This window comes from Vigna angularis, chromosome 8, assembly GCF_016808095.1.
Source record: "Vigna angularis cultivar LongXiaoDou No.4 chromosome 8, ASM1680809v1, whole genome shotgun sequence".
In the NCBI taxonomy this organism is placed as follows: Eukaryota; Viridiplantae; Streptophyta; class Magnoliopsida; order Fabales; family Fabaceae; genus Vigna; species Vigna angularis.
In genome coordinates, this window is record NC_068977.1 from 19,006,609 (window position 1) to 19,020,905 (window position 14,297).

The 14,297-nt window shown below is 40.4% G+C and overlaps 1 protein-coding gene across 1 annotated transcript in view; it reads right to left on the reverse strand.

Moving 5' to 3' along the window:
- LOC108344930 (uncharacterized) overlaps window positions 1–8,717 on the reverse strand; it is a 36,033-nt gene extending 27,316 nt beyond the window's left edge. Inside the window, 2 exon segments of the mRNA XM_017583469.2 lie at window positions 8,403–8,464; window positions 8,569–8,717. Of these exon segments, the coding sequence (XP_017438958.1) occupies window positions 8,403–8,464; window positions 8,569–8,643 (137 nt within the window). The 5' untranslated portion in view covers window positions 8,644–8,717.
- Between the last annotated feature and the right edge of the window lie 5,580 nt (window positions 8,718–14,297).

A 14,297-nucleotide genomic window follows, 5' to 3' on the forward strand; every position in this document is an offset into this window, starting at 1 on the left:
GGATATTGGGAAATTGGTTTAGGTTTTGGAGGGAGAAAACCAAGAACTATTCTTGGGAAGGATTGAAGAGAGCCCTGGGAATTAGATTCGGAGGAGGGACGAAGGGAACCGTTTACAAGAGATTGTCGACCATCAAGAAGGTCGGAACGGTAGAGGATTATGTCAGGGAATTCGAGACGCTGGTGGGACAGACATCCAAGATTCCAGAGGAGCAGATTTTGGTTTACTTCATGGCGGGACTCCAGGAGGTGGGCGACCATGTCAGGCCACACGACCCACCAGACCTGATGACGGCTATGCGTGTGGCACGAGATGTGGAGAGATTATGCACCGTCTCGAGAACGGGAGGAGGATCGGCGTCCAAGAATCAAGTTTCGTGGGGACGATCGGTGGGGGCTGTTACGCGAGTAGAAACCCATCGAGATACGTCGAATAAAGGGGGGATCGCGAAAAGTGTAGGGTCCGTGAGGAGAGAAGCGACCCAAGGGGGCGGCAAAGTGAGGACGATCGGCGACGGGAGGGAGAGGAACACTCACAACCTGTCGTATTCGGAGTATGTGAAAAGGAGGAAGGAAGGGAGGTGTTTCCGATGCGACGGGCCTTTCATCCCCGGCCATCGGTGCCCAGAGCGGGGATTGCGGATGTTGATCATGGCCGAAGAGGAGGAGGAAGATGGAGAAGTGGAACTTGAGCTAAACCTCGTTGAAATGGAGTTGTCGACGCTGTCAGCGGGGGGCTATCTTCTCCCAAAACAATGAAATTACAGGGCCGGATAGGCCAGCGAGAGGTTCTGGTTCTTATCGACAGTGGCGCGAGCCACAATGGAGCATATATTGGGCTTGTATAGCCAAGTTTTTTCTGAACCCACTGGGCTGCCGCCTGAACGGGGGAGGGTACATCAAATATCGCTCAAGGAGGGGATAGATCCCGTCAACGTTAGGTCCTACCGGTATCCACACGCGATGAAGGGCGAGATAGAACAACAAGTCGCCAAGATGCTCTGGACGGGGGTGATTCGACCAAGCCACAGCCCCTACTCGAGCCTCGTCATTCTGGTCAAGAAGAAGGACGGCAATTGGAGGTTCAGCGTCGACTACCGGGCACTAAATCGAGCCACGGTGCCGGATAAATTTTCCATTCCCGTGATTGAAGAATTACTGGATGAGCTGAGAGGGGCGTGCTACTTCTCCAAAATAGACTTGAAGGCGGGGTATCACCAAATTCGCATGGGAGAAAAGGATATCGAGAAGACAGCGTTCAGAACGCACCAGGGACATTACGAGTTTATGGTGATGCCCTTCGGGCTCACCAACGCACCGGCAACGTTTCAGAGCGCGATGAACTGTCTCTTCCAACCCTTCTTGAGGAAGTTCGTCCTAGTTTTCTTCGACGACATCTTAGTTTATAGCCAGATTTGGAGGGAGCATCTCGAGCATGTCAGAATGGTTCTTTCAATGTTGGAACAAGATCGCTGGGTGGCCAACAAGGGAAAGTGCGAGTTCGGGCAGACTCTAATAAAGTACTTGGGGCATGTGATTCCACACAGAGGGGTGTAGATGGATGTTGATAAGGTGACAGGCGTTCTGGAATGGGAGAGGGCGAAAACGATAAAGGGGTTAAGAGGATTCTTGGGGTTGACAGGATACTACAGAAGGTTCGTAAAAGACTATGGCAAGATTGCTAAACCTTTGACGGCGTTGCTGAAGAAAGGAGGGTCGCTTGGAGTGAGAAAGCAGAGGAAGCGTGGCAAACTTTGAAGAGAGCGATGACCACGATCCCAGTATTGTCACTGCCAGATTTCCAGCAAACATTCCACATCGAATGTGACGCTTCTGGCCGAGGGGTGGGAGCGGTTTTGATGCAGGAAAGAAAACCCATAGCCTTCTTTAGTAAGGCCTTGTCCGAGAGAACGTTAAACAAATCTATTTACGAAAAAGAGTTGATGGCACTGGTAATGGCCATTCAGCATTGGAGGTCGTACCTCTTGGGGCAGCGATTTGTCGTCCACACCGATCAGAAGAGTCTCCGACACTTGCTCGAGCAGCACATCACGACCCAGAACCAACAAAACTGGATTGCCAAGCCGATGGGCAACGACTTCGAGATCGTTTATAAAGCTGGGGCTGCAAATAAGGCTGTCGATGCTTTGTCAAGGAAGAGTGAGGGGGAAGACGCAAAAGAGAGAGAACTGAGGGTGGTGGCCAGACCCTATTGGTAGGATTTTGAAGAAATAACACGAGAAGTGGAGGCTGATGCAATTTTACAGACTTCAATGCCAACTAGATTTCACCCAAAGTTGGCGGCGAGATATTTCGGGCCATTTCAGTTCGTCCAGAGGGTGGGGGAGGTAGCTTACAAGCTACAGCTGCCCGATACAACGCTAATCCACCCAGTTTTTCACGTGTCCCAACTGAAAAAGGCTATAGGCTACAGCATGACAGAACCAAACACATTGAAATTGACAGACATTTCATCAAAGATAATCTTGACAGAGGTTTTGTGATTACAACTCATGTTCCTACAAAACTTCAAATAGCAGATATTTTTACAAAAGGGCTTCCTCCGGGTAGATTTCAAGATCTTGTAGGCAAGTTGGGAATGATTGATATTCATTTACCAACTTGAGGGGGAGTGTTGTAATTTGAGATAATATCTTTAGAATCTTCCTAATTAGAGGAAATAAATACATAATCTTTTATTTTATTTTATTTTTCCTAGTTTTCCTAGTTTCTCTATTTCCCTTTTTAGGAGAACTAGATTATTACAAATAGAGGGTATGAGAATGTATTTTTTATGATTTGAGAATAATAAAATAAGTCTTATTTTCAACTGTCCCCAAGGTTGAAGTTTGGGTATTGGTCTTTAATAGTCAATACATCTTCCCACATTGCTCCATCTCTTCCCCCTTCCTGCCATTCAATCAGTACTTGCTGAACCACTTCTTCCCCCTGTTGTATCTGTCTTCTGTCCAGAATTCTGATGGGCCAAAAAGTTGGTCCATCTACCTACAAATCTGCTGGCAATTCCTTCTCTACACTTTTTCCGCCTACTGCCTTCTTCAATTGGGATACATGGAACACCGGATGTATCCGGGCTGTGTCTGGTAATTTGAGCTTAAAATCCACCTCCCCAACCTTCTGTTTGAAATGGCCCAAAATATCTGGCTGACAGCTTTGGATGCAGTCTGGATGGCATAGATGTCTGTCTATGTGGTCTGATCTTTAAATACACCCAATCCCCAATCTCAACATCCGCTGGCCTCCTTTTCGATTTGCCTGTTTCACCATCAATTCTTGAGCTCAGATTAAATGAAATCTGAGTTGTTTTAGTGCTTCATCCCTCATCTGCAACTCCTGGGCCACTGCTTCAACTGGAGTTTCCCCTGGTATGAACCAGTGTAGTGAGGGAGGAGCTCTACCATACACAGTCTCGAAGGGAGTACACCTCGCAGCCCCTTGGTAGCTAGTATTATACCAATACTCAGTCCACGACAACACTAAACTCTAGCTTTTTGGTTGTTCTGAGCAGAAACATCTCAAATAACCCTCCAATATCCTGTTTAAAACTCCAGTCTGCCCATCTAATTCAGGGTGATAAGCAATAGTCATCTTCAATTGTGTTCCCTGCATCTTGAATAACTCCTTCCAGAAAACACTAAAAAACAGTTGGGTGTCTGTCACTAACAATGGAGATTGGCACCCCATGCAAACAGACTACCTCCCTAACAAACACCTCAGCTATGGTGCGAGCTGAATAAGGGTGTTACAAAGGTAAGAAATGACCATATTTACTTAGGTGGTCCACCACCACTAGCACAACATCATATGCCTGGGACTTGGGTAGCTTGACTATAAAATCCATACTCATTTCCTCCCAAATACTGTGAGGTATGGGCAAAGGTTGTAGCAACCCTTGAGGGGATGATGCCAGGTATTTATGCTATTGGCATACCAGACAGCTTGCAACGAAATCAGTAACTAATTTCTTCATCCCTATCTAATAAAGCAACTAGCCTACCTTGCGGGAGGTTCGATAAACCCCAGAATGCCCCCCTGTATTTGTCATGTCAAATTCGTCTATGAGCTTGGGAACCCAAGCTGACTTGGTGGATATCACAAGCCTCCCTTTATAATGCAATCTGTCATGCTCTAGAGTGAATGCTGGATGCAAGTTGGGACCTTTTTGATGTCTTCCATCACTCTTACCAACGCCTCATCCTCCTCAACCTCCCTCAAAACCTCCTCAAAGTCCTGCCAATAGGGCCTTGCCACCATCATCAATTCCTTCTCCTCTTCTGCATTTTCCTCCTTCTTTCGAGACAGAGCATCTACTACTCTATTAGTGACCCCCAACTTGTACATAATTTCAAAATCATACCCCAAAAGTTTTGCTATCCAATTCTACTGGTTTTGTATAGTGATTCGCTGCTCCAATAGATATCTAAGGCTTCTTTGGTCAGTGTGAACCACAAACCTTCGTCCCAGAAGATACAGTCTTCAATGATGTATAGCCATGACTAAAGCCATAAGTTCCTTCTCATATATCGATTTATTCAATGATCCCTTCGATAAGGCCTTGCTGAAGAAACCAATGAGTCTCTTTCCTTGGGTGAGAACCGCTCCTACCACTCTATATGGAAAGGTTGACTAAAATCGGGTAATATCAACACCGATGCAGTAGTAATAGCTGCCTTCAGCTTGGTCATAGCAGCATTGGCCTGTTCTGTCCACGCGAACTGCCCCTTTTTCAACAACTCAGTCAAAGGCTTTGCAATCTTACCATAGTCTTTAATGAAACGCCTGTAGTACTCTGTTAAGCCCAGAAACCCCCTCAAAGCCTTTTAAGTTTTGGGTTTCTCCCATTCCAGCAGTGCTTTCACCTTTTCTTGATCCATTTCAACTCCTTTTTCTGAAATTAGAGGACCCAGATATCTGATTTGCTCTCTCCCAAACTCACATTTTTTCTGTTCGCCACCCATTTATTCTGCCCAAGTTTACTCAACACCAGCCCCATAAGCTTCAAATGTTTTCTCCAAGATTGGCTATAAACCAAGATGTCATCAAAGAACACTAACACAAATCTCCTCAAGTAAGGTTGCAACAAGCTTTTCATAGCACTTTGAAAGGTTACTGGAGTGTTGGTGAGGCCAAATGGCATTACCATGAACTCATAATGGCCTTGGTGAGTTTTAAAGGCCGTTTTATCTATATCCCCCTCTCCCATCCGAATCTGATGGTACCCTGCCTTCAAATCCACCTTAGAAAAATACCTAGCTCCCCTTAACTCATCCAATAACTCTTCTATTACAGGAATTGTAAATTTTTCAGGTATAGTAGCACGATTTAAAGCCCTATAGTCCACACAAAACCTCCAGCTGCCATCCTTCTTCTTGACTAAAATAACTGGGCTCGAATAAGGACTGGTACTCGGTCCAATAACCCCTGTTTTCTGCATTTTTGCCACCTGCTTCTCAATTTCACCTTTCATTACATGTGGAAACCTATAAGGACGTACATTAACAGGATCAACCCCCTCCTTGAGGGGTATTTGATGCACCATTCCTCTGTCTGGTGGCAATCCCATGGGCTCATGGAAAACCCCTGAATGCTGCTCTAGAACCTAGTTCATTTCCTGCTGTTGCTTCCCTGTCAACCCCTAGCATTCATCCTCGTCCTCTCTCCTTTCTATCCTCCCCAAGTTCCACACCAGCATCCATTCCTCCACCTCCTTCATTTTTAGTAGAGCTTCTGGTTCCACCAACCTTCTCTCTAATGTGGGATCCCCTTTAATAATCACCTTCTTCCCTTCTTGATTGAACACCATGGTTAACTCTCCCCAGTTCAGGGTTACCTCTCCCAATTTGGCTAGGCACTCTACGCCGAGTATTACATCCACTCCCCCTAATTTGAAAAGGTGAAACTTCTCAGCTATCTCGGTATCCCCTATACTAATCACGACTCTCTCATAGCAACCCCTGGTTTTCTTCCTCTGCCCATCCCCCAAACTCACCTAATAAGGTGCGGTGTCCTCAATAGGTAAACCCATCTCCTCTACTAGTCCCTTGCCTATGAAATTGTGGCTAGCACCACTGTTGATCAATAACAACACCTTCCTTCCTCCTATCTGACCCTACAGCTTCATCTGCTTTTGGTCTAATTCAGTCTCAGCTCCTTCCATTTCCTCCTCTTCATCCTCCGCTAAAATAACCATCCGCAGACTCCTTTCTGGGCAATGGTGGCCTGGGCTGAATGGCCCCCCACACCTGAAACACTAACCTTCCTCTCTTCGCTTCAGGAATTCTGAATATGCAGATTCCTTGTGTTTCTCCCCTTGTTATCACTTCCCATGTTTCCTTCCTTCCGCACAGACCCCACACTCTCCGCGACTCCTGCCTGAACTAGGTTATAACGACTGGGCTCAGATCGCGTTACCGCCCCTGTCGCTTGCCCCCAAGATGACTAGTTCTTGACCATACTCCCGCTTCCCGCCTTCGCACCACCGTGGGCCTCATCTACATCTCTTGCGATCCTCATGGCCACCATCAACTCCTACGGGTCATGGGGTCGGACTTGATTGTGGATGCTCTCTTGTAGTCTGCGAGAAAGTACCCTAATAACTGCTCTTCAGGTACTCCCTTCGTCTGTCCCACCAAGATTTCAAAATCTTGGATGTACTCCTCCGCGGTTCCAGACTGCTTAATGGCCGCCAATCTTTCAAAGATTGTACCCTTGTTCCTTCCTCCAAATCGTGCTACCATCACTCCCTTCAGAATTTCCCAAGAACTATTCTTGGCTTTCTCCTTCCAGAATCTGAACCAGTAGCCAGCGCTACCCTCCACACTAATGTAGGCTAGGCACACCTTTTCCTCCTCAGCCACCCCTTGCAACTCGAAGAATTTCTCAACCCTATTAATCTAGTTCAGTGTGGTTTCGTCCACCCAAGATTGTCATGATTTCTTGCACGTCTTGGCGTATCGTTGCAGAGTCTTGACGTAGAGCTGCCATTTCTGCCTTCATCCCATCCACTGCGATTTCCATTGCTTCCAGTTGCCCCTCTACTATGTTTAATCGGCCATCGATTCTCCCCTCAATCTCGCCTTTCTCTCCCCGAATTGGATCTGACAGGTCGGACCAATTGATAGGTTTCTGGGTATGAAACCTATCTGTTCCCAAGCATTCACACACACAACTCACACACAATTGTATGAAAAGAATGAATATTTGTATTCACATCAACAAATGTCATGCACAACTAGTAACTGGGAGCATAATCCCCCTTCACAGGACCAATGTTCCTGTCTAACCAATTGATATTCAAAAACTAACTCCCTAACAAAAAACTAGAACTCTATTTATACAAGTCACTTCCCACCCATCCTAACTGCTAAAATAGTTAGGATATTAACTCTACCTTCTTCTCTCATACACTCTCCACTCCCTAACAAAAGCTATCAGGTTTATGTTGTTCTTGTTCAAAATATATGCCTAAACATCTGTAATTTGAATTAGTTTTTAGGAGGCTTTTATGGTATGTTTCAATTATTCAAATAAAGAGAAAGATATTAGGTTGTTGTTTAAATTTAGGAAGCTAGGACTGTGAAATTGTTAGTATTGATTTTTGTTACACTTTTGCTATGTGTGTGTATGGATAGATATAGACAGAGAAAGATAGAGTTCACCCTTAAATGTATTTTTAAAATATAGAAACCAACAATTCTGCTTTCCTTTGGATTGGCTTCTGCTATTTAACAACATACACAATAACTAGTGGCCAATATTCATCTTCACTCTCAACTTTTGCACAATTTTTGTAAGTGGTTTTGCTATCCAATTTTCAAATATCCCAGAACCAGGTTCAGACTCAGCAACACACATATATTCAATCCATAAGTTCCCCAAACGATTCAAAAAATAAACAAAAGGATAAAATATACTCTAGGTCACTCAAGATTTAGCCAAAATTTGTTTGACTGTACAACTAAGAAAATGTGGATCTGGTCTTATATTTTTTAGATTAAGTGGATTCCATCCCTAAATAAATAAAACAAAAATCAAGTATGTGTATGTTGAGACGAACTTCACCACAAACCCTTCTACGGAAAAAAAAACAATAAGAAGGATCAAAATGAATCTGACTTCTTTCGAAACTAAAATTAGCTTATATAAAAGTTAAAAATAAACAATTAGGATAACATAAAACTGATCACTGATAAATAAATCAAACAATTAAAAGCCATCTGTTCTACTCAGAAAAAAAAAATGGCTTTATCTGTAATCTGTCTCCAGAGACATCGCTGTTGAGCCAAGCCACACATTCTCTAATTTCAAGAGTTAGTTTGCATAACATCATCATCATCATAATAATACTAAGTGAAAAAGAAATAAATAACAAAAGGGACTCACAGGAAACCAGCTTTGGTGAAATTTAGGTACCCAAAAACAGAAAAAGCCGTTTGTCTCCATATCTGTTTGAAACACAAAGGATGAACTTTAAAACGCCAAAAACAAGAAGAAGCAATTCAAAACTGAGTGAGAGAGAAACAATGAGTGGAAATTTTAGAAATTTTACCTTGAGAAAAACCATGGCGAGTGGTAGAATGGAGAGGTGGAGTTGCAGTTGGAAGTGCAACGCTCCACTCTTCATTAGCTGAGCTTGCTTTTGCTGACTTGTCTAACGACGCTTACGTTGTGTTCCGTAGAAATTGGAGACAACAAACAACGTGGCAGAATCCTCACCGCTACTTCAAGAATTTGTTTCTTTAAGATAGTCACTTCTCATGAAAGCCAACATATTTTCACTTCATGATTAATAATATTGGGAAAAAAATTAATAAATATTTTAAATTAATATAAATATATAAATTTAAGTAATGATTATAGTCATATTATATTACCGTAAACAATATGAATACCAATTATATAAAATCCATTTCAACATATTTGCTTAATAAAACGCAATAACTTTTGATAATAAATGTTTCATGTGATATACTTGATAAAAGTAAATAACAAATAAAATTTTTAAGTAAAATTAAAAGAAAAAATAGAATTTTCAAGTAAAAAGAATAGAGGGATAGAAAGTTGAAGATAAATATTATAAGATGATAGTCATTATGTTGAAACATTTTTATATGAATGATTATTCTTTTAAATGTATTTTTACTTTACAAAACGTCTTGTGTTCTGTAACATCCCAAAATACAGTAATAACTATAATTTAGAATTAATTACAATTAACAGTTAATCTATGCAGTCTTACATTAAAAAAAAAAACTCCCAAAGCCGAACGGCTTAAGTACAGAGATAAATACCATACAGCAGTAGTTCAAAGTTCAGAGACGAACGGTTTTACAAACATTAACCGAACGTCCAAACAGCTAAACAGAACTACTAAAGACTAAAACTTAACGAGCGTTCTAGGGCTCGGCTTTAACCTCTACTTCGACCAGATTGGCGTCTTCCAAATTTTCTTCTTCCAGTGTTTCTTCAAGCAACGCCTCTCCGTCTGCTCACATCCACACGGATGATCATTGCATAGACAAGATGGACGTACAGGTACGAACGACAACACAAGGAAAGAACACAGGGTAAGCTTATTGAATTTAACTCACAAGTCATTCATACAGATCAACATATCAACATTCATAATAATATCACAATTCAAACAATCATTCCAAACTCTCATAAGACAGACCGTCCGGACTGTATGATTCTATGTATCTACAGGCGTTCTTGCACCCAGGTGATGTAGTAACTGGAAACGTCCATCAGCTGCCACCCGAGGTTAGCCCTATCAGTCCAAAGTACTCAAAAGGACTAGGACCTCCTGCCGTTCCCACACATGACCTGCCCTCCTCTATGTGAGGACGAGCACTCACGGAACATCAGGATGAACTGCCATCAGTAGCTTTACCATAGTCATACTATACAATTCCAAATATTCAATACAAGAGTCGTTCCTCCACGGAACGCTCGTCCAAATTCCATAACCACAGTTCCACTTCATATACTGTTCATTTTCAATAACTTTCCAACTTAACATCATTTTCATACTCCATCTTAGTTTCATAAAAAGACGAGCGTTCAGTCCCCTTCATAATGAGGACGAACGTTAACATGGTACAGAGAAGTTCTCGTTTCTGAAAGAAAGGAAACGAACGTCTTTCCAAGGACGGACGTTATGACCACTTGAATCAGTTAAATGAACTGATTCTAGAACGATTCAAATGATACTTAGAATAATTTAAGTTCAATAACTATAGATCGAATCCAAATGGATAAATACACCGCAAGGCGTTTAGATACTAATATCGAGTACGATTTAATAAAAAGACTAACCGCCAGTCAATGACCGAACGCGGTAATATATATTTATTAAATAATTGGACGAACGCTATTTACATACATTTGATAATCAAGTGTAAGGACGAGCGTTCGGTATAAGACCGAGCGCCACTCATAACGAACGCTTTGGGTCGAGACCCATTGCGGATGCGAAATATTGATAAAAATAGAAATTCATAAGATAAAAATAGAGAAGTGAATTATTTAGAAAAGACTAAGTATAGAAATTTGTATTTTTCAAGCTTCTCAATTTCTCACATAACACTCAGGGCACCTACGTTTGGCCGAACGCTCAAACGTAAGACTAATATAAGAGGGCGTTCGTCCTAAATCAGTATTCTTTCCAAATGAAAGAATTCTGTTTTTTAAGGGAATTACTAAAATACCGAACAGTCAAGGACCGTTCGATAACGAACGTTCATTATCATAGCATTTCATATTCAAAATCTCACTTACAGTAAACTCATTTTTCAGTATAAACCTTCATGCATTTAACTACTCATATCATAGCACATTTCATAAATTCCATATATCATCTCATCATCCAGATCATACACCAAAGATCAATAATACAAATTTCATACTTCATAAATTCACATACGTCATATAGCACAACACATACACATGAATTAAACTTAATAAGCTTCCCTTACCTGGATCAGTAGTGAACGAACGTCCTAACGTGCAAATTCTGAATTCGCCCAACTATCACTTCTATCCTCAGATTAATCAACTCTTGCAAACTAAGAACCATATACATAATCAAAATTTGATTCAGACAAGGAGAATGCTGGTAACCAGGTTTGGTTTTGCATGAAACCTAATAATGAACTACTAAGGGACAAACTTACCAGGTTCAAAACTTGAACTTGTTCGGTTTGATGGAAAGCTTATGACGTCTGGATCACTTCTACGGTCTCTGAAATTGGATCGGAGAAGAAGAAAGTGAGTTACGGTAGAGAGAAGAGTGGAGGTTTCTAGAGAGAAGGTAGAGAATTTGGAAATCAAAAGTTTGGGGAAGAAGACGAAGCATGCAGAAGAGTGGGAAGAGTGTTTTTCAGAAAATCAATTTCTCTCCCCACATAGGACGAGCGTCCATTCACCTGCTGCCACTTGGATTCCACTAACGTTTTCGAATGTTCCAACGTGACACTTGGCAGTTGCATGCAGAGTGGGTGTGAGTGCGTTTTAATGGCACTGCACGTGTGGCGCGGTGCATTTAATGGTGATCAGAATGTGGGGTTTGGGTGCGTTTCTTAATACAAAGTCTGAACAGGGTTTGCGGACATTTAATAACATGATTTGACAAGTTGGGGTTGGTTAAGTTTTCGAGACCTTACATGTTCTATTTATAATATAAAAAATGATAGTTGAAATTTTGAAAATAGAAGTTTCATCAACCTTTATTACATATAAAAGTTAATAATTGTTTTGAATGATATCATAAGTCCTTGAAAAAGGTTTTCGTGCATGTAACTGCCCTTGAATCATCCATTCAATAATTATTTCATCTATCCTTTTGCGTTTTAAATTTATTGAGTTAATTTTCCTCAACGTAGTTGAATATTCTTAAGTATATTTCAAGGTCGGCTTTGTTGATCATATGTCTCTAGTTTTACTATTTTCATATGGCATTTTTCAAGCATTCTCCATTTTTAGATTTCGTACTTTATAAAAACATATTAATAATTCTTGATATCAACACTAGACAACTTGTCTTACACCCCTTTCAAGTTTGACTTAGCATTTTAAAATTTGAGTAAAGGAGAGGATGTTGAAAATAACCACCAGACAGTTGTGTTTCTACAATAGGCTTGTCATTTCCTAGACTTTATTCTTTTGGTTGTACTTCATCGTTCACCTTAACAATATTGAAGTTCTTCAAAGAATTTGTGGAAAAATATTGTCTCGATCCAATAGTTGTATTTGCATCAGCACAAATATCTATACCATTGTATTGCATAATTTGGGTAATCACTATACCATATGGACGAGGCATGTCATTGGCTTTGCATTTAAGCATATGCTACATGATATCATTAAGCCAATTAATTGATATGTTATTTTCCAACACCCATATCATAAAAATATTTTCTTCTTCACTTAGTAGATATCCATTGGCAAAGATCCTTAGATTTGAATAGAACACTTTTATCATATTTGGATAGAATGAACGGTCCCGTGAAATAAAGTCAGTCAGCTCTTGAAATACTAAGTGATGATAAAGATAAACACCGAATGTAGCGAAGGAATCAAAATTTATAATTTTTAGTTCCATAATTCTTCTTATACAAAATTCAATTGCATAATGTTCCATTCGACGATAATCACTAAAGAAATGTCGTTGATCTAAAACATCTTCAACGCATGGCTTCTTCGATGCAGGAGTGTCTTTGTAAGTGGATGAATATTTTCCCTTTCGACTTCTTAGTCATGATGATGACACCATTGAAGATTAACTTCAAAAAATAATGAAATAACAATAATGATATGAGAAGAAAAATAATAATAAGAAACACCAACTTGTTATATTTAAAATGCAAACATAAATAAATAACATAATACATCATAACAATATGGCTTAATAGTCTCTTTTATCCCCAGTTTTGCTCGATTTTGTCAATTTGGTCACTGGTTTTAAAAAAGTGTCAACTTGGTCCTGACTTAGTAAATTTTGTGCACAAGAAATCATAGCATTGCTCTATAAGACTATCCTCTTGTATATTCATGCTAGCTAACATTTTCCATGTTACTTTTTATGTACTAGAATTTTATGTTGCGACGCATCATGTCCATTTACTCACTAATAATATCATTATGTTTCTCAATGGTAATCTCTTGACATCAAGTTATGGATGATATTTTTTTTGAAGTGAGAGTTACTTCATCCTATGACATCCATGAAGTCGTCTAGCTTTGTAGTTAACTTCTCAAATTGTGAGTCATGACATCCACCATAAGGGCTTTGCATTTCGAACCACGTGATGTTGACATTCCCCCGGATGGGACGGATGGCACACATTAAGTTGGTCGTGGACTGTACCCATCCATACGTGGCAGTGAAGGTAGAGTCATTTCATTATACCCTTGAAACATAGGTTCTTCAGGTATGTACTCCATTTGATCGTTAATATTAACATCTAAATGTGCTTCCTTGTGTTGACGACATGTTTGACATATTGTTCGCACTCCACTACCTGTAGCTCGATCAGTCGCCCAAAGCTCTTCTATTAGATCATGTGTCTAATGTTAGTAATCGTCCGTTTAGCTATGATAGGCTTAGCCTAAAATGCAAGCCATACCCACATCATAAAAAGCCAATTGGTTAAAATGCACATATTAAAGGGCTTGCGGTTCATTACACCAAAGGCTTTCATGTTGAAGTCAACTAATTTCACTAGGAGACAACAAAGATATTGCTTGCTTAGTCTAGGCAGGCAAATCGAAAATGAGATGGGATTTTCATTCGATTAGCCAACAAGTTTCTATACTTGTTAACTTGCATTGGAAATCTAATCTACCTGTTACGGAGGCTCCTAATCTAATAAGGATAGTCTATTTCCTTATAGGAGAAAAACTCTCCACTCATTTTTCAAAGATAGGCATGTCAAAATGGAGTGACTTTTTTTATCGACATTTCGCTGCAAAAGTCCTCAATTATAAGTGAGACAATGAAGATAAGCTAGCAATATAAGTTATGCCCCAACCTTTTTACCCAACCAAACCTAGGACCAGCAATGCTTGTTAAAGAAAGAAGTAACGGTTGCCAATCCACTCATTGCTATTTAATGGCCCTTAAAGAATCACTATTTTCACATATAGAATAATTATGATATTCGAAGAATATTATTATAACGAGTAAATATTGAATAATCTAGCAAGCATGACGACTTATTATGGCAAGTGTAATCCATATGTCATAATATGCTGACCAATGACATTTTCGTAATAAAA